This window comes from Squalius cephalus (genome assembly GCF_949319135.1).
Source record: "Squalius cephalus genome assembly, chromosome: 2".
Classification (NCBI taxonomy): Eukaryota; Metazoa; Chordata; class Actinopteri; order Cypriniformes; family Leuciscidae; genus Squalius; species Squalius cephalus.
The window spans coordinates 6,324,310-6,351,409 of record NC_137123.1 but is presented as its reverse complement, the minus strand read 5'-3'; the positions used below and the strand labels follow the sequence as shown (position 1 = coordinate 6,351,409).

Sequence of the window (27,100 nt, the reverse complement as noted above, 5' to 3'; positions counted from 1 at the left end):
GAACGCAAAGCAATTAAATAATTAACAATTAACGCAAAGAAAACAACTAATTATGATATCGGATACATGCATTAACACCGCCATTAATTCTTGAGGGAATTATGTTGTTGTTGTTTTTTAGCTAAAGGAAATGACGTAGAAGTATGGTTACTGCTGATTGGCCAAAGCAGTTGACAGGAGGACACTCCTTCCACCAATGAGAAACCTTTTGACACGCCCCCTACCTTTCGACACGCCCATTACTCCAAGCTGCAGCTACCCCTGTGTCTCGTCATGATTGGCGCGCTTTCGCTTCAGTTCGAGCGGGAGGTCTGATCGGTATGTATTGTGTGCGCTCCAAAAGAGTTTTATAAGTGAAAATAATCACTAATTAAGTTAAAATGGTTTCGTTAAAATGTAAACGAGTATGCACAAGTATGTGATCTTCCCTCTTAAAGCGGTTTTTCCTGCATAAGCGAAAGTTTAACCGAGTGAATGCAGTAGTTATCACGTCGTCGTGTTGTATGTTGTGAAAGTTGGCCTGTGAAGCGTGTCTGCTGATATCTTTGCTATGTTCGACAGGAGAAAGCTGATTAAACATGCTCTACATTGAATGCAACAAATAATTACTGCATTTTTCAACTCATGCAGGTATGGTTATGAATTGTTTTTGTGTGTTCAACCAAATTGGTTATATAACGTTAAAATGCTGGAATGTGGGTGATTTGAAGATGTATATCATTTGAGCTTGGTTAGTGTCAATGTATATTTGGAGATATATATAAATATATATTGTATTATTTCGCTGACTGTTGATACACCGGATGTGATATTAATTATTACTATTTTCTTTATCATTTTTATTACTGTAGCAGCTAAATGAGATGTGCATTGTGAGCTCGCTTCAGTCGAGGAGAAAGCTGATTAAACATGCACTACATTGAATGCAACAAATAATTACTGCATTTTTCAACTCATGCAGATGAAGAACCTCTGAACCAGCAATTCGACCCCCGTTTTTTATTCATCACACAACGCAGAGGGCTAGCCGAGTCGTAGTAACAGACACGCGAGCCCGAACCGGCTACACTTACATCCTTATAACTTGTTGATTGTAGCTATTCAACAGTGAAGTTATGGGCTTTGTTTGGGATTATTAAAAGTGGGTACTCCATGAGTTTATAAAATTATTTATTCTTATTATTAATTTTAAGATGCCAGTGATTTAATTATTCACTTGTTAATGTAGAGCAAACTACCAAGCAAGTCTCTGATCATATGTCTCGTCTGATCTTATACAAGACCTGAGTAGACAAGATGGCGTCCGCTCCAGAGCAGCTTCAGGAAGCAAAGAAGCTGAAAAGAGAGAGGGAAGACACCAGTGACGCTGTACATGAGCTGAAGAAGTGTCGTGGATCAGATGAAGCTGTGAAGAGGAACCAAGCTGAACAGAGGAATGGTAATGAAGTAGTGATGCACCGATGTGAAAATTGTGGCCGATACCGATAACCAATATTAATATTGCTGTTATGGCCGATACCGATATTTACCGATGTCGATATCTCTGTATAGACAAACACATTTTTATAATAATCAAATATAGAGCTAATTTCCAAAACACTTTTTTTTTTTTTTTACTTTAGAAATGACTGATATTGGGCGAAAATGCAAAATATGTCATCAGATTTTCAGAAGAAAAAATAAATATTTATATAAAAATACATTTTTATAAAGGATGCAAGTGTGTCCTGAATTCACACTATGAATAAGGATGAAAATGCAGTGAACGGGAACGGGTCGACGACACGCATTATATTGCATTGCATATAATGTGTGCTGGTCAACTTGTCTAAAATGAAGAAACCCATAGAAAACAGTAAAAAAAAAAAAAAACATAGGAGCATTGTGTACAATTACGATAGGCTACTTAATTTATTATTCCAATATCCAAATATGATACTAAATCCCACAGGGAAAGGGGCTTTTATTTTTTGCATTTGAACATTTCACATTTTAAACAGGATGGGCATTAGCTGAATAAAGGTTAGCCAATACAAACATATTTATAGAAAACAGTTGACAATGAATAGACAGGAGTCCAATAATAGCATAACGAATCACTTATTCTAAAAATAATATCAAGTATAAGTTAGACGAATCCGACATATAATGAGGGCTGTGTTAACAGTAAAATGTCCGTCATATAACGAATTTTAAAAACACGGATGGATGATAATAAAATGCTTTCTGACGTTTTGACAGAATTATTATTATTTTTTATTTAATTTATTAATCTATTTTACAATTATCTTCTCTCTCTGTGTGCGCGCGTCCGTGTTTGTGAGAGAGAGCTCACGCAGCACTGATACAACGGTAGGCTACTTTTTAATCTGTAACAAACGCGCTAGTTTTCATACAAAATAAATATGTAACATAATTAGGTACTTTAGTTATTATTAACACAATAACGTAACACATGCAGGCTACGTTTCTCAACACTGAGAATAAATAAATAAACGCTGTTTCTCCAGACTCGCGCTTATCGGTAATCCACACATCACAAGTGCTGTCACTTGAGAAAAATCTAATTCGAACGGGTATCAAATATCAAGCAATGTATTCGAATGTTACGGACGGGACAGTTCTCCGTTACGGACGTGAGCGCTCTAAAAGCGGCACTTAAAAACTGCTTTCAAACTTTCACAGAGACCTCAAACAGACTTTAAATTTAATTTCGTTTTGTATTGATTGTATCTTAATTTTAATCAATGTTTCATCAACCACTTGCCTGGATTTAATAAAAAAGAAGTAAATATAGTAGAAAATATTTAATCACGACATGGAGGCGCCAGCACATGAACCTGGAGCTCATCTCATAAATGAACCGAAACTCAGCGTATAAGGTAGCCTACTTGCCTCACAGACCTGAGACATATAGAAATATTTACTTTTAAACAAAACAATCTGTCTGGGGGGGCATTTACCCGCTATAAAGTTACCATAAACTTCGCAGCTTTAAAAAACAATCATCATTCCTAATGCCGAAACATGACAGCCAATACGAGTTAGAGTAACGTTAGGGCAGAAATGTTTTCAAAGTCTTTTACACCGCGAGTCTGACAACTGGACACACTGCCGAACAAAGAACCGCACGTCGGAAAGCAAGCCTGAGGTAAGATAGCTCACAATGTTAACTGTCCTGTCAGATACAGACAGCAATGTTGCCAATGTCATTATTTTTAATTTTGATATAGAAGTGGGCGGGATAATAACGCGAGCGGGCGCGGGCGCCGTGAGCTCTGAGCTCTGAGCGAGCAGGAACAGTTAGTGAGTTGTAGTCGAAAAAGATGGATAACGCAAAAAAGCTGTCGGGGGCTAAAAATAGAAAAAGAAAGAGGGGAAATGAGATGGCATGTCAACTGATGCGAAAGCAGCGAAATAAGTGGATGGTGAAAGGCTACAGGTAGGATTTTGTTTTGTATGACGTCCAGGCATGTAGGCTAATGCCATCGGGACTACCGGGAGATTCCCGGTGGGCCGACGTGCTTTTTGGGCCGATACATCTCATACTTTTTTGTTTTGTTTTTTGTCTTAACGGCCCATAAAACTCGTACATCGGCGGCCCATACGTTTTGTTTTGCTTATTTGGCGGCGCTGGGTTAGACAGTGCGTAATTAGTGTGTAATGCATTGGTCAAAAAAAAGTCAGCGCTAGTTTTTTTTTTCTGACACCCGATGAAAAACGTAGATCAGCGGCCCATTGGTTCTTTTCTTGATTGACACTGGGCTAGCCCAATCACATCTTTATTGTGAAGTATAGAAATATACTCTTTCAAGTATAGGAATTAGTACAAAACTAATTATGAAAGTTTCCTTATTTTTCAGTGCATATAAATATATAATATAACTATTATTGTAGTAGTAATGTAGACAGACACTGTAACTAAAAGAGTTTTGAATTTTTCTTTGTTTAATTTGCACCAGATTGATGAATTTAACATTAAAAAGCACAAAATTATCTTACGGGGGAGCATGCCCCCGAACCCCCCTAGAGTGGCAGAGGTCCACTCACCACAGTGATCCAAAAACACCTGTGAGAAACACTGGTATTACTATGCCAATGCAGCTTTTTTTTTTTTTGGGGGGGGGGGGATGGGTGTATATATATGTCGCATCCTTCTCACCTTTTTTACCTCTGGCCTGTTTTCATGCCTGTATCCCAGTGCAGACAATCAGCCCCCCTGACAATGCAGTCAATGTTAATCTGAAAGCTGAAGCAGGTGCAAATGCATTTTTGCCAGTAATCATTGGAAACAACGTCGGTGGCTCAATGACCTTCAACCCAGCTATTGGTAAGATTAGACAACAGAATAACAATATTCATGATTCTGAAGCTGAAAATACAGAATTATTTTAGACGAATATACTTGCACTCTGTCACTGGCAAGATTTGGCATTATCAGGACCCACAAATATCCCCCATTGCATTATTATACATTATATTCAACATTATATATAGTAGTTTAATTTTACTGACACTAAAACAGTCATTCTTATTGTGGGTGAACTATCCACAATACACATTGTCACTATCCACCACGATACATATTGTTGCATTTTTGTATTGCGATATATTGTGTGTGTAATGGATGTGCATTTTTTTTCTGCCGTTGTTTTCTGATGCTTGCTGCCATCCTCAAAGGACAACACAATCCAGCAGAGAGACAGACCTCTGAAAAACAAGGTACAAAAACAATAGCCACATTTTTATTCTGGTTATAAATTTGACTTGAATGTTCTTTCTTCTACGGGCATTTAGTTTGATGTGTGTTTTCCTGACTTCAGTTCAGCGGTCTGAGCCGGAGGACAGAAGAAATGCGGAGGATCAGCCCATCCAGTCCGACTGGAAGAGACCACACCGCATTACTCCTAGCCCCCAAGAGTTTAAGGACAGAATTCTCAGAGAAAACACAAATAATGCAAGTATCTGTTTCTATACTTTTATGAAAACAGTGCATTCAGGGATTGCTAGTCCAGCTTTCGTAGGGCCGCCGTCCTGCAGAGTTTAAGTCCATCCAGCAGCTGAAGCAGCAAGAGTTCAGGATTACCTGAGGATTTCAGGCAGGAACTGTCACAATAGCAGTGAATAAAGTCCACAGAAGAAGGTCAGATGAAGATTAATTCAAAATAAAAGTATTGAATCAAACAAACTCATCATCCACAGGTAACGTATAGGGCTGTACTGTCCTAGTCGATTAGTCGATTAGTTGGTCGATACGTTCTGGTTCGACCAAAATTCTGATTGGTCGATTTTCTGCCGCGTTTTTATTTCATCAGTTTTGCCGCGCTGAGGCACGCTCATTTCATCAGGTGGAAAGCACTAACTGCTAATGGGGGTGTTTTCAGAGTACCTTTGTTTCACTGTAACAGTCTGTCTTCAAAACACCCCCCTTGTTTTCACCTTTTTTGGATTAGTTCAACCCAAGAGAGAGCGTCGAGCGTAGAAGGTTTGATGCTGAATATTATTTATTTAATTGTGAGAGCGTTTAATAGTCAGTCCTCTTCTAACATGTCAACAACAAAGAAATCGACAGTGTGGCAGCATTTTGTTAAAATTGATAACAGGAAAAAGGTCGAATGCATAGTTTGCAAGCAACAGTTTTCCACAGCTTGACGACAAACATGACATATCATCTAAAAGTGGTAAGCTCACTTGTCTGCGTTAGCTTGCCCTGTCTGTTTTGAGTAGGCTATGAACATATCAGAATTTGCATATTTCAATGTTTTAGTGTGATAACCTAACTTTTTTATTTTTTATTTTGAGCCTAATGCGCAATTGCGCTGTGCTGTTGGTTGTGTTAGTTTTGAGCCTAGGATGCTTTATTTTTCAGTTATGCACTTTATTTCGTTTCTGCTCTTGATCTGGTTTGTTTAATAAATATTATTTTTTTTTATTAAAGTGGACGTGCCTTTTGTGTTTATTAAGAGTAAAAGCTTTAAGTTAATAGTCTATTCGTGTCTCAGCTGCGAAGCTGAGCTCATGTTCAGCCTCGCTCGGTGCGAGGACATGCACAGTGAAATGATAGTGTCTGACAGTTATAACTTATTATTATAACATATGACAAAAATAATTGTCTAAATTATGTTGCATATTCCTCAACAGTTCTTGTGATGATATCACTAGTTGACAACATAGTACTATTTTCGGAAATCATAAGCTATGATATTGCGCAGGTGCACGTGATGCAGCGCTGTCAGAGCCGACAGACTCGAGTGTCAGACTCATTTCAGTGCAAAATAATTAGGTCAAAAACGATTTAATATACTGCAAATAGCCTACTAGTTGTTTATGTTTATTTATAATTCATTTAGGCGGACAACAAGGCTACCAAGTACTGCGCACAGTGCGTATCTAATTAATTTAACGTTTTTTTTCTAACGTCATTTTTAGTCGATTTTAGTCGATTTTTAGTCGAAAATTTCAGGACTTCAGTCGACCAAGATTTTCTTTGGTTGAGTACAGCCCTAGTAACGTAACAGTGTGTTCTAGTACAAACTCCAAACACAAATTATAACCAACAACTAGAGAAATGAGGAACTTATATATACAGATAATGAACTAAAATGACTAGCATGTGCGATGATTAAATGAGTTACCATAGCAACAAATGAAAGAGAGAAACATGAACAAAGAACACAGGAAATGATGAAATTCAAACTATAAGTCCATGATAGTGAAAATAACAAAGACTGAATGTCTCTGAGAGGATCTGAACGCTGATGGACTGTGGCCCTCCAGATGCTGGACACATTGGGTCTCATTCATGAAACATTCGTAAACAAACGAGTAAATATGTGAGTGATTTGCGCGTAAAGAGACCTTCCCGAAAACTCTTCTCCTGATTCACAAATACTTCGTAAACGTCAGATGTGATAGTGAAATGTGTGTGTGTTAATGAATTCCAATCCGTCGTAAATGGGACGCGCGTGCACGCTCATTCTCAATTACCATAAATCCCGCCCATTAAATCCGACTGACAACTATATATGGGCATCATATTATGACACCAAAGTCTGCGCGGTCTCTGAAAATACGCCTTTTGCGCAGCGCTCTATCTGCCAAATCTAGCAAAAGCGCTATATCAGCCATCGTAAATGTTTCTTGTTATGCCTGATTTTGGCCATTTTATAGGAAACAATTTCCGTAACAATTAAGGGGCTATTAGTTTGCCCAGCCCTATTGAAAGCAATTAATTATTTGATTAAAGTGTTCCGTTTGTAGATGCTATTACTGGCTCTCATAATAAAATAAAAATAAAAACCGTATGTAATTACTATATATATAATATTTTTTTCAAAATGCTGTGTAAATGTATACCCGATTAAGGTGAATTAAAATGCAGCCTTATTAATGAGCAAAACGTTCGGATGTTAAACGCACTATTTACGTGTGGCTGGGAGCAGGTCTAGATTTCTTTCGTACCAACTAACATTTGGAAAATACCAACATTAAGGCCCCATTTACACTGCATGGTTCAAGTGACCCAATTCCGATTTTTTTTTTTTTTTTTTTTTTTTTTTTTTTTTTTTTTTAAACCTTTTAGGCCTTTAAACGTCTTAAAAACAGCCAGATTTTCATCCGCGGTCTTAAATTTCATTTAGTCAGGTCTTAAAAAAGATTTAACCCTCGTTCATTTCCAGAAACGCTGGCCGCAGAAAGTTATTACTAAGTAGCAAAAAAGTATCGAAGTCGCTCGCCAAGAGGCAGTTCACATATCGCGTCTTTTTCGCGCTCAAGTTCATTCAAATGTAGGCGCGCGGTAAACGCGCTTATAATTGAAGCGCGCTCGTTTTTTTTCCAGGCGCAGCAACATGAAAAAAAGACATGAAGGATGCGGGTGCATCCAAACACTACGGGTGTTTTTCTCTTCTCCGTAAATAAATCTTGTAACAGAGCTACAGCAAGTGTTTTTCGGCGGTGGAAATCCATTAGCCACTAAAACTTTTTTGTCATTGTGGAGTTGCATAGCAACGACAGACGCCACGGGAAAATCGGACCGAATTTTACAATTAATAATAAAAGATAAGCTAAAGTGTATTGTAAATGTCACTAAATCATTTTTTATAAAAAGAATGAGTCAAAAAAGATAAATTAAAGTCTGAAATATGTGAGGTTTATCTTTTTTGTCAACTTTATTTGAACTTGTACATGTTAGTATATAACATGTTGCAAGACACTTTTAAAATCTGGCTATCATTTTTAAACGTATTATTTTAATGTTTATGTTAGTGCGTATTGATGCTAATTTTATTTGTTATTTGCTGTTTTTCGACATAAAACTTGGTGAATTGATTTCATTGTGTAGTATTAGTACTTTTTGAACAGGATTCTGTGATAACAGTGATAATTTTTGGCACTATAATAATTAATATTATAATTAAATGAAATGTTCATGCCAATTTATCTCTAGTTATGATCAACTATGATCAACTAAAATCAACTAATTATGTGTTTTTTACAGTAGGCCTATAATATGCAAAGTACAATTTTTTTTATAAAAAAAAATTATATCTGATTCTGTTCTTTTCTCTGATACGCGTTGTTGGGTCTGGAAGGTTACTAATGTGATTGCTTTATCTGTAAATTAAGTTAATGCTTTTTCAATTACTGAATTCATTGAAATAAAATGAATTCTTTGATTTGAATATTTTTTGGCAATGCAGGTTTGCATGCAATGCAATGTAGGTCTTAAATTTCAATCTTTATGGCCTTAAAATGTCTTAAAAATTTCTTAAATTTGACTAACTAATACCTGCAGGAACCCTGGTGTAAGCAGGAAAAAAAACATGGATTCCGATTTTCTCAGATCGAATTCAGGCCTCACTCATATGTGGTAATAAATCGGATATGAATCGGACACGTGCATTTGCGTGTGCCATGTAAGCAGACAAATCGGATATTCCCCAGTAAATGCGAGTCGTACGTCATTAAAAAATGTGACATCAACTCAGGTGGACACCACCAACTGAGATCACATGACTTATTATTCGCGCCGCAGGACCTCCAGTAATTAAATCTAAAAATTAAAATTAAAACAATTCTCCGTCGTCCAAATTAAACAATTCCCCATCGTTCAAATTAAACAATTCCCCATCGTAAGTACACATTGATGGCCTAAGACACGAAACGAGCGGTTTGTGTGAGAAAACGAACAGTATTTATATCGTTTTTACCTCTTATAACACAGCCACGTCCAAGTGATCTGGTGCAGACTGGTGCATAGATATATACACTAGATGTCGCCTTGTCTACGGCAGTTCATTGGAACAAATGTCTTTAATGCGACATCTAGTGTATATATCTATGCACCAGTCTGCGTACACGTCACACAGCAGGAAGCACCCGCGCCCTCATATCACTTTGAAGTGGCTGTGTTATAAGAGGTAAAAACGATATAAATACTGTTTGTTTTTTCACACAAACCGCTCGTTTCGTGTCTTAAGCCATCAATGTGTACTTACGATGGGGAATTGTTTTAATTTGGACTCTGTGCATGCTCTTTGAGACAGTGACCACAGACCTGCATGAAATGACTGACAGACAAGAACGGTTTGACCTAAAAATATCAAAATTGAAACTACTGCGGAAAAAAAGACACCTACATCTTGGATGCCCTTGAGGTAAGCTAAAACATACCAAAATTTAATTTCAAAGTGAACTATCCCTTGAAGGCTACACACAGTGGAGTAATGCGGAGGTTTTATGTCTTTTTTCTCCGCCGTACGAGCGAGACCAATGTTTTGCTGACTTATATATTGTGGTAGGCTATATTAAATATTGTGGAAAGCAAAACACTGGATAATTTTATTTGCATCTGCATCCATTTTTTTTTTTAATCCGTTTTACTTCCTTTTCCGGGTCAGAACCTCTACATTTGGTAGTTTCGGCAGTGTATAGTGTAAATGCAAAAATCGGATACGGGTCACTTTTAAAAGATGATGCAAGCGGGTCGTCAAAAAGATCGGATATAGTCAGCAAATCGGATTTGGGCATCAAGACCTGCAGTGTAAATGCAGCCAAAAATGAATCCGAAAATTTACGCCAGAACCACTTTACACACGATTTACACAATTTCGTTCTGCTCGTGTTTCATGATATCACTTAATAGCCATCACTAATTTTAAATGCTTTATGTAATATTATTTTTCTCTCATGATATCTACAAACAAGACAGGAAAACTTAATCACTTTTTATAATTTATTTTATATTATTATGAATTTTATATTGTTAAATAATCTATCGTATTATTCACACATTGCATTTATAATCACTCCTTATATAGTTTCAGTCCAGGTGACTCGATTAATGTTATAATTCTGCTAATTCTGATGTTTTCTCACAGGTTTATATACCGAAGGACAAGTCTCAGAGGGAACGTTTAGCTCTGCTGATCACCAATATAGAGTTTGAGCACTTAAAGGACAGGGCTGGAGCAGAGAGAGACGAGAAGAACATGGAGTGGCTGCTGAAAGCTTTGGGTTACAGTGTTGAGAAATACACAGATCTAACTGGGCAAGTGCGTATAGAGCTAGTGGACTTCTGATGTGGATATAGAAATGTGAACAAATATTTTACAATGCATTATATACTCTGCATTTCTGTAAAAAAAAAAAAAATTTATTGACAGCAAATATCTGCTAGAGTCAGGAACTTCGCTGCACGTCCTGAACATGAAGACTCGGACAGCACCTTTGTGGTTCTGATGTCTCATGGGGGCATAATCCAAAATAAAGATGCCATTTTAGGTGTCAACTATCATCACCAGCAAAACCCCAATGATTTCTTCTTTGTTGACGACATCTTCTCCAGTCTGAACTCTGAAGAAGAGAAATGTCGTGCTCTGAGGGATAAACCAAAGGTTATTCTGATTCAAGCCTGCAGAGGAGGTACGACATTACTGATAAAACTCAACTCTTCTTCTCATATTTCTGTTTCTCTTTGTACTCTGTATTCTTATTTTTCCTGTATTTACTGTAATATTATCATCCATATCATTAACCGTTTCTCTGTCCAGAACACACAGGCGGAGTGGATATACAGTCAGACTCCGCTGTGCACATAGAGAAAGACTTCGTCTGTTTTAAGTCCTGCCTCCCTGGTAAGTGCTCAGAAAACACTGATTTCTGATGCAAGATTGATTTAGATCACTCTACACACTGCTCATTTTCTTCATATTCAGAAATAAAGCAACTGTTTTTTTTTTTTTTTTAATGTTACTTTAATGTTGATTCACGCTTGAAGCAGTCTGTTGATGTTGGCCAGTGTTTCCTCAATAATGAGCAAAGTTTGGGTTGCTTTGTGAAGTTCTTCAACCTACCAATGGCTTTTCTCCACAGGTATCAGTTCATACAGGCATCGTGACGAAGGAAGTTATTTTATCTGTTACATCGTGGATGTGTTCAGTAAACAGGCTCATACTGATGAAATTATGGAGTTGTTCAGGAAGGTAAATGTTGAAAATCCCATTTAAATTGGTTTGATTTATTTCATCCCAAAAGCAAAATAATCTCTTCCAGTGCTTTGCTCAGCTAAAATACATACAGGATTTTGCTTCTTGTCACATTCACAAGTGATCTTTTTTTATTATAGGTCACCTTACGCATGGAGAATGATCCACGATTCACGCATTTAGAGTATAGAAAGGATGAATTTGCAAAACTAATGCCGTGTATTGACAGGACGTCCCTTCCCAAGAAACTCTACCTGTTCCCTGGACTCTGAGGATGTGCAGTGTAACATCGGTCTAAGGCAAGACACCACAGGCTGATAGAACACAAAGAGGCATTATCTAAATAAATATGCACAAATTTGAATACATTTTCAGACCAGAAATCTCAACATTGGATGAAGTCAAAAGGAGAGGCCACCTTGTGAACTGTTCGTGTGAATCCAAGGGCCAAGCGGACAAGGCTACACAAGCAAGCATGTCGAGGAAAGTACTGCCATTATAGCACACGGACATTTCATTTGTGTTTTTTCCTTAAAGCAGCAGTGGACATTCTTTTTCCTGCAATTGATTATCTAGTAAGAATCAAAGAAACTTAAATAGATCAGTAAATTAACCATTCTCCCAAAGTATTGTTCATACAAGTGAGTTTTCATATTTAGACTGTGCCAAGAGTTTTTTACACTTTGTTAATTGCCTTATTACTCATTTACTGAAGTGTGTTGTTATGATACTGTACTGTACAAGACACCTGAAATCTACAAAAGAAATTTATAAAGTTGTCTTTATCGAGTTAGAGGCATTATATGCAAAAATGCATTCCAGATATAAACAGGCACTAAATTGCATGCAATGATCACTTATATTCTTTTTACTCTCATTTAATAAGATTTTTGTTATACACTTTTCTATTTTAATACTGTACTGTATTTTATTTTATTTTTATAAACTGTTTTAATTATTTAAAAAAAATATATCTTTTTATTATTTTTATTTCTTCTATGTAAAGCACTTTGAATTGCCATTGTTTATGAAATGTGCCTTGCCTACTATTTGCCAATTAACTGCTAAGGAGTCTCCATCCAAACTTGCACTACTTATTTAGCAATCTTATTTTCATCCGATAGCTGCTGCTTCTTATATAACTTTGATAAAAGTGCAAATTAATCAAAAAAGCTTTCCTAATTTGTTACCATGCCTTTGTCTCTTGCCTCCAGCATGTGTGTTTGTAGAAGATTTCACATATGGGAAGAGTCCGACTCATATTAAATATATCAGACTGAATCTGATATCACTGAATAAACGGGAAACTAACAAAACTCTCCTGTTGCTCTAAAGCTTTTGTGTAGCGCTCTCAATAACCTCAGTGCTGACCAAATGTGTTTATAAAACAAAAATATATGAACAAATATTAACAGTATGTCAAATAACAAAATACCAACTAAGAATTTATAGTTTTAATAATTTCATTATAAGATAAGTGTTTAATGCATTATTTCCCCAATAGAACAAAACGTACTCGGTTACTAATGTAACCTCGGTTCTCTCTAGAAGAGGGAACGAGTATTGCGTAAGGTTAGCTTACGCATCGGGAAAGTCTTCTTTCTTCGAGATCTGAAGCCAAAAAATTATCCTTAATTTTGTATACATTGTCAACGCAGTGCAGCAGCCGACAGACCTAGGCAGGCTGAATAAGCGTGCTCATTGGCTGCTCGGCGGCAACTGCTTAAGCCTATCGGTGAGCGCTCTGAACGCGGCAACCAATGAGGGCGCTTCGCGCCCTCCGCACCCTTCTAACCGTCAGAATGGGTGTGGCCAGCGTGTATATATTCAGCGCTCATAGGCTAAAATTCTGGTTTTCGCAGTCTGAAGCGCAAAAGCTCGTGGCGCGACACGGCAGGTTACGCAATACTCGTTCCCTCTTCTAGAGAGAACCGAGGTTACATTAGTAACCGAGTACGTTCTCTTACGAGAGGTCTCTCGTATTGCGTAAGGTTAGCTTACGCATCGGGAACCCTTTGTCAACGCCGTGTGCGCCGAGCATCCAGCCCATGAATCCCAGGGAAACCGGGGAAAACACTCTGCTGGGAAATGTGGCCGGTCGGAGAGACGGGCCAGCGCAGTACAGGCACTTCATGCAGCATATGAAATAGAGCGGCGCGGCCGGTCTATAAACATATAACAGTACAAACAGTAGGGCCGGCAGAGCGAGCCCATACAGTACATAAGCACTCATAAGGGTAGGAGAAAAACGACATAGTCGGTCTCACATGAAGGGAAAAATTCCCGCGCGACAGAGAATAATACGGGCGGCCAGCAGCGCGGGCCAGCACCGACAACAGCGCGTAACGGGAAATAGGAAACAGAGCGGATCAGCCGGTCTGAGTCAAACACTTCACCCTGAGTATAGTACCAGAATAGCGCCAGCATATGAACGTAGTCTGCACACGAGAAATGGGCAGAGCATACATGTCACTTATGCTGACAGTCTTTTTGCCTGTAGGGCAGGAACTTCCAGGTTATAAAACCTCACGAATGTTGATGGGGAGGCCCAGCCCGCCGCCATACAAATACCGTGATTAGAAATTCCGCTGGACCAGGCCCACGACGAGGCCATGCCTCTAGTGGAGTGGGCTCTGATGCCCAGAGGGCACTGCAGGTGTCTGGAGGCATAAGCTGCTGCTATCGCGTCCACTATCCACCTGGACAAGCTCTGTTTCGAGGCGGCAAGACCCTTGGTGCGTCCGCCGAAGGAAACAAAGAGCTGCTCTGAACGCCTGAAAGCGGCGGAGCGCGTGATGTAAACTCTCAGCGCCCGGACAGGGCATAGGAGGTTATCACTGTCCCCACTGTCGGATGCTGGCAGAGCCGAGAGGGACATAACTTGTGCCCTAAACGGGGTTCCAATCGCTTTGGGGATGTAACCGTGTCTCGGTCTGAGAATGACTTTCGAGTCATTCGGCCCGAACTCAAGACATGCAGGGCTAACAGATAGCGCGTGCAAATCACCCACTCGTTTGACTGAAGACAGAGCTATCAGAAAAACGGTTTTAAGCGACAGATACTTTAGATCCGCGGATTCAAGCGGTTCAAAGGGAAAAGCCTCTAGGGCCGCTAGGACCAAGGACAGATCCCACGAGGGAACCGAGGGGGGCCGCGGGGGATTCATCCGTCTAGCTCCTCTGAGGAAGCGGATAATGAGCTCATTCCTTCCCATTGCCCGGCCGCGCGTCGTCTCAGCGAACGCTGCAATAGCGGCCACATATACTTTGAGCGTGGAAGGGGATCTGCCCTTTTCCAACAGCTCTTGTAAGAAGGAGAGCACCCGCGGGACCCCGCATGCGCGCGGATCCAAGTTTTTAGTAGCGCACCATTTAGAAAACACCGACCATTTAGACGCGTAGAGCCGTCTCGTGGAGGGGGCTCTCGACTGTGTGATCGTGTTCACGACCCCTTCTGACAGGTCAACGGGTATCCGTTGATCACCCATGCATGCAGCGACCAGCGCTCTGGATGGGGATGCCAGATCGATCCACCGGCTTGGGAGAGGAGATCCTTTCTCACCGGGATCGGCCATGGGGGTGAGTGCGACAGCCTCACTAGCTCTGGGTACCAAGTTTGGTTTTCCCATCGCGGGGCTATAAGCAGCACTGAGTGGTGCGTTTCTCTGATCCTCGAAATGACCTGTGGCAACAGGGAGATCGGAGGAAAAGCATACAGCGGGAGGCTGGGCCATGTCTGGGACAGCGCGTCCTCGCTCTTCTAATAAAACTTCGGGCATTGAGCATTGTCTTTCGACGCAAAGAGGTCGATTTCCGCTCTGCCGAATAGGCGCCAGAGAAACTGGACTGTCTGGGGGTGCAGAGACCATTCTCCCGGGGGAATGTTGTCCCTGGACAGTCTGTCTGGACCGACATTCAGGTGGCCCGGCACGTGCGTGGCTCTCAGCGAGCGCAGCGAGCGGTAAGCCCACACGAGAAGGCGTTCTGTCAGCCTGCACAGATTCCTGGATCTGACACCGCCCTGTCGGTTCACATAGGATACCACGGACGTGTTGTCCGAGCGGACTAGCACATGGTGATCCCGTATGAATGGGAGGAAGCGCCTGAGCGCGTTCTCGACCGCTATCATCTCCAAACAGTTTATGTGGAGGCATTTTTCCCGGTCTGACCACAGGCCAAAAGCCGGTTTGCCCTCGAACAGAGCGCCCCAGCCTGAGGTGGAAGCGTCCGTCGAGATAACTTTGCGTGTGAGATAGCTCCCATTGTCACTCCCCGCTGGTACCAGTCGGCCGCTAACCAGGGCTTCAGAGCTGAAACGCAGCTCTGAGTCACTCTGATGCGGATACCGCCGGAAGCCCATGCTCTGTGAGGCACTCGGGCATTCAGCCAGCGTTGTAGCGGGCGCATTCGTAAAAGACCCAGCCGAAGCACTGCTGCAGCTGAGGCCATACAACCTAGTAACTTCTGAAATGTTTTGAGAGGTACGGTGCTGCCCGGCCGGAGGGACGCGGCCAGGCGTCGAATGCAGCGCGCGCGCTGTGTCGACAGGCGGGCCGTGTACTGGTATACCTGACCGTCGAAGGCGAATCTCAAGAATGGCCTGTGACGGGGTATTATCAGGATCTGAAAAGCACGCGTCTTTTAGATCGAGAGATATAAACCAGTCCCTCGGGCGAATTTGCGCGAGAATTTGTCTGGTTGTGAGCATTTTGAACGGTCTTCTCATAAGAGCCTTGTTCAAACGTCTCAGATCCAAAATTGGTCTGAGAGCTCCGTCCTTCTTGGGAACGAGGAAATAACGGCTGTAAAAGCCCGACTCGCTCATGGAAGGGGAAACCGGTTCTATAGCCCTTTTGCACAGAAGTGTAGCTATTTCTGCTCGAAGTAGATGTGCTACTTCCCCATTCACTCTGGTCTCGATACGCGCTTGAAAGCGCGGAGGGCGGCGAGCGAACTGCAGAGTATAGCCCTGTTTTACTGTGCTTAGCACCCGTTCTGATGCGCCTGGAATAGTTTCCCACGCTTTTGCGTGTGCAGCCAGGGGCAGAATGGCCTCCGGGCTCCGATCGCCGCGCATCGCGGGCTCGAGAGCTCGAAACGGAGGGGCGGGCGCGGCGCGCGCGCTCTTGGTGCTTAGATACGGCGGATCGCACGCAGCGATAGCTGGCCGTTTTACACACAGTGTCCCGGTGGCTTTAGACGGGGAACATAAAGTGTGAGGCGCGACGCGCGATGGCGGCGTCGGGGGCGAAAATGTAGTTAGTATGTGTGAGCGCTCGAGGGCGGGCACAGGACTTACATTCAGGGGCGGGCGCGGCGCGCGCGCTCTTGGTGGTTAGATACGGCGGATCGCACGTAGCGATAGCTGGCCGTTTTACACACAGTGTCCCGGTGGCTTTGGACGGGGAACATATAGTGTGACGCGCGATGTCGGCGTCGGGGCGAAAATGTAGTTAGTATGTGTGAGCGCTCGAGGGCGGGCACAGGACTTACATTTAAAACATGACCGGTCGTGCGAGGCCGTGTGACAGAGCGGGCAGTGAGTAGGTGTGGGCACGGAGAAGTGGACACGTGACCTACTTTTAACACTAAAGCGGCTTTTGCCTGCTTCATGAGAGTGGGCTCTGTGAGAGACACGGGATGTATAGTGCTTGTGTACAGGGGTGAGCACAGAACGTGGGCACATTCACTGTACTAGAAACACATACGGCGTCAGCCGTGCAACCAGACATATGCTCTTTTGAAATTTTTCTGGGTTGCCGTGAGAACGGCGGATGCGCGCAGGCGAGCGGGTAGATACCGGCTCGTTGACTGCGGGGTAAACAGCTGCAGTAGCCGTGGCAACGGGGACTGACAGCGTTAAGCTTCGACGGTGGTCCAGCCGCAGGGCTGCGGGATTTAACCGTCTTTTCTTCTCTCGTGTTTAGACGCTCAAAAATACTCGAGCACCCTGAGAAGGTGTGGTGCGAGAGGCGGGTTCGCTTTCTGTAAGTAAGAAAGACTGGCCGCGAGCTCGGAGAAGCAAGCAGCATAAATTTTTATCTTCCCCGAGAGCTGGGATCGAACGCGGATCTCTCGCATGAAAGCGTATGATTCTGCCACTGAGCCACAGGGGAAAACACATAAGCTTTCAGTTAGCGCGAGCATATAAAAAGCGACCTCATGTGTCGCGTCGGCGTTTGTTTGCAGGCGTGCGTGTGTTTAAAACAGGCTCGTTTACTGCAATAGTAATATTTCCAGTCGCCTGAACTTAAGAGGGGACTGAGAAATGTGTGAGGATTGGCGGTTGTCCAGCCGTAGCGAGACTAACACACTCTCTTCTCTTTTCGCCGGCGAGTGAGGCGCGCACGCTGAACGCTGCTCGTGACCGTCCGCTTTGTCATCCCTTGAACGGCGCAATCTGCGCGGCCCAACGAGGGAGAGAGCGGGCTTGTTTTCTGTATGTAAGAAAAACTGGCCGCGAGCTCGGAGAAGCGAACAGCATAAACTTTAACTGCCGCGAGAGCGGGGATCGAACCCCGGTCTCTAGCTTGACAGTCTAGGATTCCGCCACTGAGCCACAGGGGAGAATACATTAGTACTCGGTTAGCGTCATCATGTCTTGTGACGGCGTTTGCTTGCAGGCGAGCGTGTATTTATAACAGGCTCGTATACTGCAATAGTAACAATTCCAGTCGCCTGAACTTAAGAGGGGACTGAGAAATGTGTGAGAATGGAGGTTATAGTCCAGGCCACGGCGGGACGAAAACACTCTGTTCCCCTTTCACCGGTGAGTGACGCGCGAGGACGGAGTAGCTTTCTTGTAACGTAAAGAGAGCTCCAAGACCGTCCGCTCCTGCCATCCCTTGTGAGCGGCGCAGTTTGCGCGGCTCGAACAGAGGGAGAGGAAACTCGCTCCGAGACCGTCCGCTTCTGCCATCCCTTGTGAGCGGCGTAGTTGCACGGCTCGAACAGAGGGAGAGTACGGGTATCTATCACATTCGCCTCATCTCCTGACGCGGCGGCGGCGCGGGCAGAGCCGGCGGTTGAGCGGCCGGGAGGGAGAGGGCAAGAGAGAGCTCGAGGGAGAGGTTCCGGCGAGCTCCTCAGTCACAACAGTCTCCGGTGGTCGCTGCGAGCGGCGCTTCTTATTGCGCGGCCCGGCAGGGACAGGCGGAGCGACAGCTTGGTCGAAAGCTTCAAGTCGAGCCCGCAGGGTCGACATTGAAAGCTCTTCGCACTCGGAGAGTGCGGTGGCGGCGTGCCCGCGGCCCAGGTGGAGAGCGCAGAGAGGTGGCGGTCTCCGTTGCTGAGCGGGGCGCGGCACGAGCCGCAAAAACGAGGCGTTTTTACAAAAACGCCTCGTGCTCTTTTAGAGTACACACAGAAACAGTAATAATGTAAAGGATATGTCGCCGGATAGCGTAGCAGGCACGGATGGCTGAAGGCGGCGAAGACGGCCGGCTTCTTCAGGCGCTGTCCTAAGCTTGCTGGTCGCTGGTTTCAACGGCGGCGGCTCTCAAGATCCAGCGATGCGAAGAGCGTCGCTGAAGACAAGAAAATCAGAATTTTAGCCTATGAGCGCTGAATATATACACGCTGGCCACACCCATTCTGACGGTTAGAAGGGTGCGGAGGGCGCGAAGCGCCCTCATTGGTTGCCGCGTTCAGAGCGCTCACCGATAGGCTTAAGCAGTTGCCGCCGAGCAGCCAATGAGCACGCTTATTCAGCCTGCCTAGGTCTGTCGGCTGCTGCACTGCGTTGACAATGTATACAAAATTAAGGATAATTTTTTGGCTTCAGATCTCGAAGAAAGAAGACTTTCCCGATGCGTAAGCTAACCTTACGCAATACGAGAGACCTCTCGTAAGAGAACCATACGTATAGTAGACGATGAAATTGTGGAGACGGTTGAAGTCCTGAAAAAGAATCTCAGCGACTATGATGATAATATTACAAATAAAGACGGCTTCTGGGGACACTTGGCATTGCAAACACTAAAAACAATTGCTATCGACTGTAAAATGTATTTCATAAGGTGAGCATTTCTTTGTTTCATTGGCTGTCTGTCAGATCTTGATTCCTGACTACAAAGTATTAATTTACACACACAAACACACATCTTGCTGATGGTAGCCAATAATAAAGGTTGTTATAAGTTTCTCAAAGACAGATGCAGGCATGTCATATTTTTACAAGGTACAATATATATATATATATATTCCAATATTGTAGATGCAGTCAAAACAAAACCTATTTATTTATTTATTATCCTTTATTTTTCCAGGAAGGTCCCATTGAGATTAAAATAAATCTCTTCCTCCAGGGAGTCCTGGCCAAGATGGCCATACAAGTCACACAAAAACATATAACACACAAAACTTTCTAGACAGTCAAAGCACAACATTCATCATAAATCAATAAATTACATTTACATTTACATTTACATTTATTCATTTAGCAGACGCTTTTATCCAAAGCGACTTACAAATGAGAACAATAGAAGCAGTTAAACTAGCAGTAGGACAACAAAATGCAAGTGCTATGACCCTTCTTAGTTTAAATCAACGCTTTTTTTTTTTATTATTTTTTTTTTTTTTTATATAGAACAGAATAGAGTAGTAGAGAGAAAGTGTTAGTATTACTGGATCAAGTGCTGTCGAAAAAGAAGTGTCTTCAGCCGTTTCTTAAAAGTGGCTATGGACTCAGCCGCTCTGGTTGAGTTCGGCAGATCATTCCACCAGCAGGGAACAGTCATGGTAAAGGTCCGAGAAAGAGATTTTGTGCCTCTTTGAGATGGCACCACAAGACGCCGTTCACTTGCAGAGCGCAAGTTCCTGGAAGGCACATAAGTCTGAAGTAAAGAGTTAAAGTAAAAGGGAGCAGAACCAGTGGTTGTTCTGTAGGCAAACGTCAGTGACTTGAATTTGATGCGAGCGGCAACTGGCAACCAGTGCAATTTTGTGAGGAGAGGAGTGACATGTGCCCTTTTCGGCTCGTTAAAGACCACTCTAGCTGCGGCGTTCTGGATCAGTTGCAGAGGTTTGACTGTGCAAGCTGGAAGACCAGCCAGGAGAGCGTTGCAATAGTCAAGTCTGGATAAAACAAGCGCTTGGACAAGGAGTTGAGTAGCATGTTCTGATAGGAAGGGTCTGATCCTCCTAATGTTGTACAAGGCAAATCTACATGACCGGGCAGTTCTTGCAATGTGGTCTGTGAAGTTCAATTGATCATCAATTACCACACCAAGGTTCCTGGCTGATCTAGATGGAGTTATGGATGACGAGTCTAGCTGAATGGTGAAGTTGTGGTGAAGTGTTGGGTTGGCCGGGACCACGAGTAGCTCTGTCTTCGCAAGGTTTAGTTGAAGGTGGTGGTCCTTCATCCAGCCAGAAATGTCTGTCAGGCAGGCTGAGATACGATCAGCTACCGTCGGATCATCAGGCTGGAATGAGAGGTAGAGTTGTGTGTCATCAGCGTAGCAGTGATAGGAAAAACCATGTTTCTGAATCACAGATCCTAGTGATGTCATGTAGATGGAGAAGAGAAGTGGTCCAAGCACTGAGCCCTGAGGCACTCCAGTAGCTAGATGTTGTGTCTTAGACACCTCACCCCTCCACGAAACCCTAAAGGACCTACCTGAGAGGTATGACTTGAACCATTGGAGTGCGGTTCCCGAGATGCCCTTCGTCTTTAGGATTGACAGGAGGATCTGGTGGTTAACTGTGTCAAAGGCAGCAGACAGATCCAGCAGGATGAGAACTGAGGATTTGGAGGCTGCTCTTGCCAGTCTCAGAGCTTCAATTACTGAGAGCAGGGCCGTCTCAGTTGAGTGTCCGCTTTTGAAACCAGATTGATTGTTGTCCAAGAGGTTGTTCTGTGTAAGGAAGGAAGAGATCTGGTTGAAAACAACTCGCTCAAGTGTTTTCGCGACGAATGGAAGGAGAGATACTGGTCTGTAATTCTCCAGATGTGCTGGATTTAGAGTGGGTTTCTTAAGCAGTGGGGTTACACGAGCCTGCTTAAATGCTGTGGGAAAGGTACCAGTGTGAAGAGAGGTGTTTATGATGTGTGTGAGTGTGGGTACAACTGAGGATGAAATGGCTTGAAGTAGGTTAGTGGGAATAGGATCAAGCGGACAGGTGGTAGGGCGATTGGAAAGGAGGAGATTGGAGACTTCTGTCTCTGAGAGTAGAGAGAAGGAGGGTAGAGAGTGCGTGTTAGCTGGAAAAGTGTGTGTGTCAATTTGTGGATTGCTAAATTGGCCGCTGATGGAGGTTGTTTTATTTATAAAGAATGTAGCAAAATCGTCAGCATTTAGTGTTGATGAAGGAGGAGGAGGAGGAGGGTTGAGAAGAGAGGAGAAGGTTTTGAAAAGCATGCGAGAGTCTGAAGAATTGTTAATTTTGTTGTGATAGTAAGTCATTTTAGCAGTAGAGATATTATCAGAGAAGGAAGAGAGGAGGGACTGATAAAGACCAAGATCAGTAGGATCTTTTGATTTGCGCCACTTCCTCTCTGCACCCCTAAGTTTCGAACGATGTTCCCGGAGAACATCAGATAACCAGGGGGCAGAGGGTGTGGCGCGGGCTGGCCTGGAGGAAAGGGGGCAGAAGGTGTCCAAGCAGGATGTTAAAGTGGAGAAAAGATTATCAGTTGCACTGTTAGTATCTAGTGTTGAAAGCTGATCAGGTGGAGGAAGTGTGGATGAGACCAGAGAGGATAGACGAGAGGGTGAGAGTGAGCGTAGGTTTCGCCGAAAAGTGACCTGTGGAGGAGTGTGTGTTGTGTTCCGTGGCAGGTTGATGTTGAGAGTGAGGAGGAAGTGATCTGAGGTGTGCAGTGGAGTGACCAGTGTATGGTCAGTGGAGCAGTAGCGTGTGTAGATAAGGTCCAATATATTACCTGATCTGTGAGTAGTCGCAGTAGATACTCGCTTGAGGTCAAATGAGGCAAGCAGAGTGTGGAAATCAGCAGCCTGAGGTTTTTCTAGGTGGATGTTGAAGTCTCCAAGAACAACGAGAGGAGTACCATCCTCAGGGAAGGACGAGAGTAGCACATCAAGCTCTTCCAAGAAACTGCCGAGCTGCCCTGGGGGACGATATACAACTACAAAATGGATATTAATAGGGCTAGTGATAGTAATTGAATGTGATTCAAAAGAGCTGTTGTCACACAGAGTTAGTAAATGATCAAATTTCCAATCGTTTGAGATGAGCAGACCAGTACCACCACCCCTTCCAGTCAGGCGAGGGGTGTGTGAGAAAGTGAATTTAGTGGAGAGGGCAGCTGGTGTGGCAGTGTCCTCTGGTCTGATCCAGGTCTCAGTCAGGGCCAGTAGACTGAGACCCAAATGACTAGAAATAGATGTAATGAAATCAGCTTTGTTTACAGCGGACTGGCAATTCCAGAGACCAATAGGAAAAGAGAATATAGTACTAGAAGACACCGGAAAAGTACGCAGGTTGTTAGGATTGGACTGCCTCTGACGTGTGACATTTGATTTACGTGTGTTAGTAATAGTAGGGATTTGAAAACACATAGTGTAAGGTCACAAACAAATAGATCAGATGAAAAAGTTGTGTAGACGAGAAAGTAAAGGAATAAATAGGGAAAATTAATACTCAAGTGCCTTGTTGGTGTCCTTGCTCGGTGGAGTCGCACAGGTAGAGTCGTTGGTCTTTACACTCTTCGGTCTTAACACGATGAGGGCTTCACACGAGGGCTGCCGCGACCGCTGCCGCGGTGCACTAACCAATTTTATACACACCTAATACCTCTTTATTGAATACAGCAGGTCCCGCCCTCCTGTTTAGTCAAGCGAAACTAACCAGTCACGACGCACAAACAAAGTCACACGTGCGTTTTTACCATAGTAAAAACACGGTAAAACACACTTCCTAGCAACACAGCCGCGCTAAAATCTACTGGGAAAAGTAAACACTCACAGACTGCTGATCTCTCCTGTTGTTCGACTGCTTCTTCTGATAAGTACTAGCAGTTTCTTAGAATAAATACTTTAACTGGCTTAGGTCCCGCCCTCCTGTTTAGTCAAGCGAAACTAACCAGTCACGACGCACAAACAAAGTCACACGTGCGTTTTTACCATAGTAAAAACACGGTAAAACACACTTCCTAGCAACACAGCCGCGCTAAAATCTACTGGGAAAAGTAAACACTCACAGACTGCTGATCTCTCCTGTTGTTCGACTGCTTCTTCTGATAAGTACTAGCAGTTTCTTAGAATAAATACTTTAACTGGCTTAGGTCCCGCCCTCCTGTTTAGTCAAGCGAAACTAACCAGTCACGACGCACAAACAAAGTCACACGTGCGTTTTTACCATAGTAAAAACACGGTAAAACACACTTCCTAGCAACACAGCCGCGCTAAAATCTACTGGGAAAAGTAAACACTCACAGACTGCTGATCTCTCCTGTTGTTCGACTGCTTCTTCTGATAAGTACTTAAATTAAGTTAAACAGCAACATGATCCATTCGTTTTAGACTGCAGTAAATGTTTTAATATATTCAAAGGAGGAATTGTTTCTAGTGGAACAATGCTTGAAATTCATTCCACAGCCATGGAGCATAGAAAGAGAAAGATGATTTCCCATGCTCTGAATGTACCCTAGGTACTACTAATTTAATCCCATTAGATGATCTGGTGCTATAGTTCTTTGTACATAAACATAGAAAACTAGTAATGTAATCTGGAAGCATACCCATCAATGTATTTACAATAAATACTAACATATGTGATTTCCTTCTTTGATATAAAGGGGACCAACCCAAATAGTTGTACAGCAAACAATGATGAGTACGTGAACAATAATTTGTTGTAAAACGCAGTGAAGCATGCATATAAACAATATCACCATAATCTAAAATAGGTAAAGTACTCTGTATAATTCTCTTTCTAGCTGTAAAGGAAAAACTTTTTTTTTTCCCGAAAAAGAAAACCCAATCTTGGTTTAAGCCTTTTCACCAAGTAATTAATATGAACATCAAAGGCTAACTTCTCATCAAGCCATATTCCTAAATATTTATAAGTTGGTACTCTTTCTATATGCAAGTCCTCAATAGTCAGAATAGGCGGGACAGTGGACATAGAACGGCTGCGTGTAAAAATAATATACTTAGTTTTATTTACATTTAAAACTAATTTCAGTTTTAGCAAAGTAAGCTGAAAAGTATAAAAAGAATCCTTAAGAATTTCAATAGCCTGAAACACAGAGGATGCAGTGGAATAAATAATTGTATCGTCAGCATAAAAATTTAGCTTTGCCGATTGTATTCCCTGCCCCAATTCATTAATAAAAATAGAAAAAAAGAAGTGGTGCCAGTAAAGAACCTTGCGGGACACCCTTCCTGACTATTACCATGGATGAGGTGTAATTGGTTCCCAAACCTGTCCTGAAGGCCCTCCAACACTGCACATTTTCTTTGTCTCCCTAATCAAACACACCTGATTCAACTCATCAGCTCATTAACCCATGTGATAATGAGCTGTTAATGAGCTGAAGAGTTGAATCAGGTGTGTTTGATTAGGGAGACAAAGAAAACGTGCAGTGTTGGGGGTCCTCCAGGACAGGTTTGGGAACCAGTGGTCTACAGCAACACATTGAGTTCTATCCGATAAATAGTTTTTAAACCGACTCACAGCCGAATTACCGAAGCCTATACTTTTAAGCCTCTGTAGCAGTATTTGATCATTTATAATAGATTCAAACACTTTTGCTAAAACCGGTCATTTAGAAATAGGACGATAATTATTCAAATCGGAAGGATCGCCTCCTTTTAGTAATGGTAATGGTGTGCCATAGCCGATTTCCAAGATGGCGGAATTACATTAGTGGATAGACTCAGATTAAAAATCGATGCAATAGGTTCGGCAATAATATCTGCTAAATATATATGCTATATATCCCCTTATTTATACTTTTCGAAATATTTACATTTAAACATCAGTATAACATTATATACTTTGTTAAAAAGCACCAGGCAGAATCTCCTCTGCCATCTGTGGCCAGTGGAAGTGCTGATGAAGATGAGGGACACAAGACTTCAGAAAAAGTTAGTCTTCACTCTTTGTATATACAGGTTTCATGAATGTTCTTCTAAAGTATAATGTCAAACATTGCTTGTCTTTCTATCAACGCAGCAGGCAGATGTTACAGTGACATTGTAATTTTTCATTAGGGGTCCATGAGTAATCCATCCGATGACGATGGATTTATAAAAATCATCTTACCAAAGAACCCATCATTCTTTTTCATTGAAAGAAATGATTGGGTAAAGCTGAAGAAGCACAGACAGAAAAGAAGCTTTAAAGGACTCCAGTGGACAAATGTAATTTCCAAAGGTCTGAGGAGCGTACACCCGTACTGTTCCATTGCCTTTAAAAGGCACAGGCTGAAGGTTATGGGTTCGATACAAGCGAGCCCTGAATGCTCCTGCCTTGGTTACTGTAGATTTGAGGATTGCCCTGTCACAGTAACAGTTACAGTAACAGTAGAGTACCAAGGGGAGCAGAGCATTCACAATTTAACAGAATTAAAAAGAATACCTGTTAGAGCACATGACAGAAACACACTGGGCCAAGACTTACAAAGACAGCTCCCACGAGCCATGTACCTTGGCAAAATAACAAAAATACCCGAAGATGTTATGGAGTCTGGCTGTCGGGATGAGGCTCCAAGTTGCAATGTCCTGAAAACTATATTGTGGGAAGCACGTAAGAGAAGCCGGCAGCACAGTAACGAAGTAATACGTCTTCAAGTAATGCTTGACAAGAAAAAAGACAGTCCTGATGAGGTCCTCCAGAAAGTAATGCTACACCCAAAAGGGGTTCTTCTTTGGTCACGCAGGGGGATTGAGATATATCAGGAGCGATGCCAGGAGGACATTGTGTATCTAGATGCGACTGGCAGCATCATGCGAAAGCAGAAAGGATCTCCTCCTTTCTATGTCTATGAGTTGGTGGTCAGGAATCCCCACAAAAACTCATCTCCACTACATGTTGCCACATACCTTACCTGTGATCACACCACGGCCTCAGTTAACTACTTTCTAGAGGCGTTTCAGACTGATGTGGTGTTTTGGGAGAAAAGGTATGCGGTCACCCATCATGATCCTGTGTGATGGGTCAATGGTGTTAATGCAGGCAATATGCCACCCTGAAAGACACCATTAACCACTACTACAAATAGCAAGTGGTAAAGGAAAAAAAGAAGATTTTGAGGTGCCCATTCTTCATCGTTGTCTTAGCCATGTGATGAAGAATGCAAAGGAAATGTGCAGAAAGTAGTAAGTAGTGTACATTAAAAAAATACTGTTTGTGGCAATCCTCTTTTAGTGTCAGTTGCTAAGTGTCCAATAAACTTTATACAGATTCTGTAATGAATTACCTTTCATTAATGTGCTAGGCCAAAAAACACAACAGCAACATCTCTTTTCCTCATACCAAAAAATAATAATGTTACTGCCAATGTGAACTGAACCATCCAAAATGGAGCAGTGTGGCCTCTGAATTCCCCTACATCGGCTTTGCCTGTGAAATGCATGTAATAATGATATATTCAATAAATGTACAAAAGACCAGCAAGTATTACATAAAGTGCAGATTTGGATA

At 42.6% G+C, this 27,100-nt stretch overlaps 2 protein-coding genes across 2 annotated transcripts; one reads left to right on the top strand and one right to left on the bottom strand.

Moving 5' to 3' along the window:
- The first annotated feature begins 279 nt into the window (after positions 1–279).
- LOC307154519 (caspase b-like) lies at positions 280–12,614 on the top strand. Its single transcript, XM_079864530.1, has 11 exons — positions 280–318; positions 893–1,141; positions 1,282–1,438; positions 4,202–4,330; positions 4,681–4,722; positions 4,824–4,957; positions 10,383–10,556; positions 10,668–10,926; positions 11,055–11,138; positions 11,377–11,486; positions 11,630–12,614. Exons 3-11 carry the CDS (start codon positions 1,297–1,299, stop codon positions 11,759–11,761), a joined length of 1,206 nt encoding a protein of 401 aa, XP_079720656.1. The 5' UTR covers positions 280–318; positions 893–1,141; positions 1,282–1,296; the 3' UTR covers positions 11,762–12,614.
- Positions 12,615–20,751: 8,137 nt separating this feature from the next.
- Positions 20,752–23,140, bottom strand: LOC307149731 (uncharacterized protein). Its single transcript, XM_079856272.1, has 2 exons — positions 21,108–23,140; positions 20,752–20,913 (listed from the first exon to the last, which is right to left on the bottom strand). The coding sequence occupies exons 1-2, from the start codon at positions 23,008–23,010 to the stop codon at positions 20,909–20,911; spliced, it is 1,908 nt and encodes a 635-aa protein (XP_079712398.1). The 5' UTR covers positions 23,011–23,140; the 3' UTR covers positions 20,752–20,908.
- Positions 23,141–27,100: the final 3,960 nt, after the last annotated feature.

Bases quoted from the DNA above. Each gene is read 5' to 3' on its own strand.
- LOC307154519 (XM_079864530.1), top strand. From the start codon at position 1,297: ATGGCGTCCGCTCCAGAGCAGCTTCAGGAAGCAAAGAAGCTGAAAAGA. The intron at 4,723-4,823 runs GTACAAAAACAA...TCCTGACTTCAG, and splicing joins ACAGACCTCTGAAAAACAAG to TTCAGCGGTCTGAGCCGGAG. The intron at 10,557-10,667 runs GTGCGTATAGAG...ATTTATTGACAG, and splicing joins ACACAGATCTAACTGGGCAA to CAAATATCTGCTAGAGTCAG.
- LOC307149731 (XM_079856272.1), bottom strand. From the start codon at position 23,010: ATGTGTTTTCAAATCCCTACTATTACTAACACACGTAAATCAAATGTC.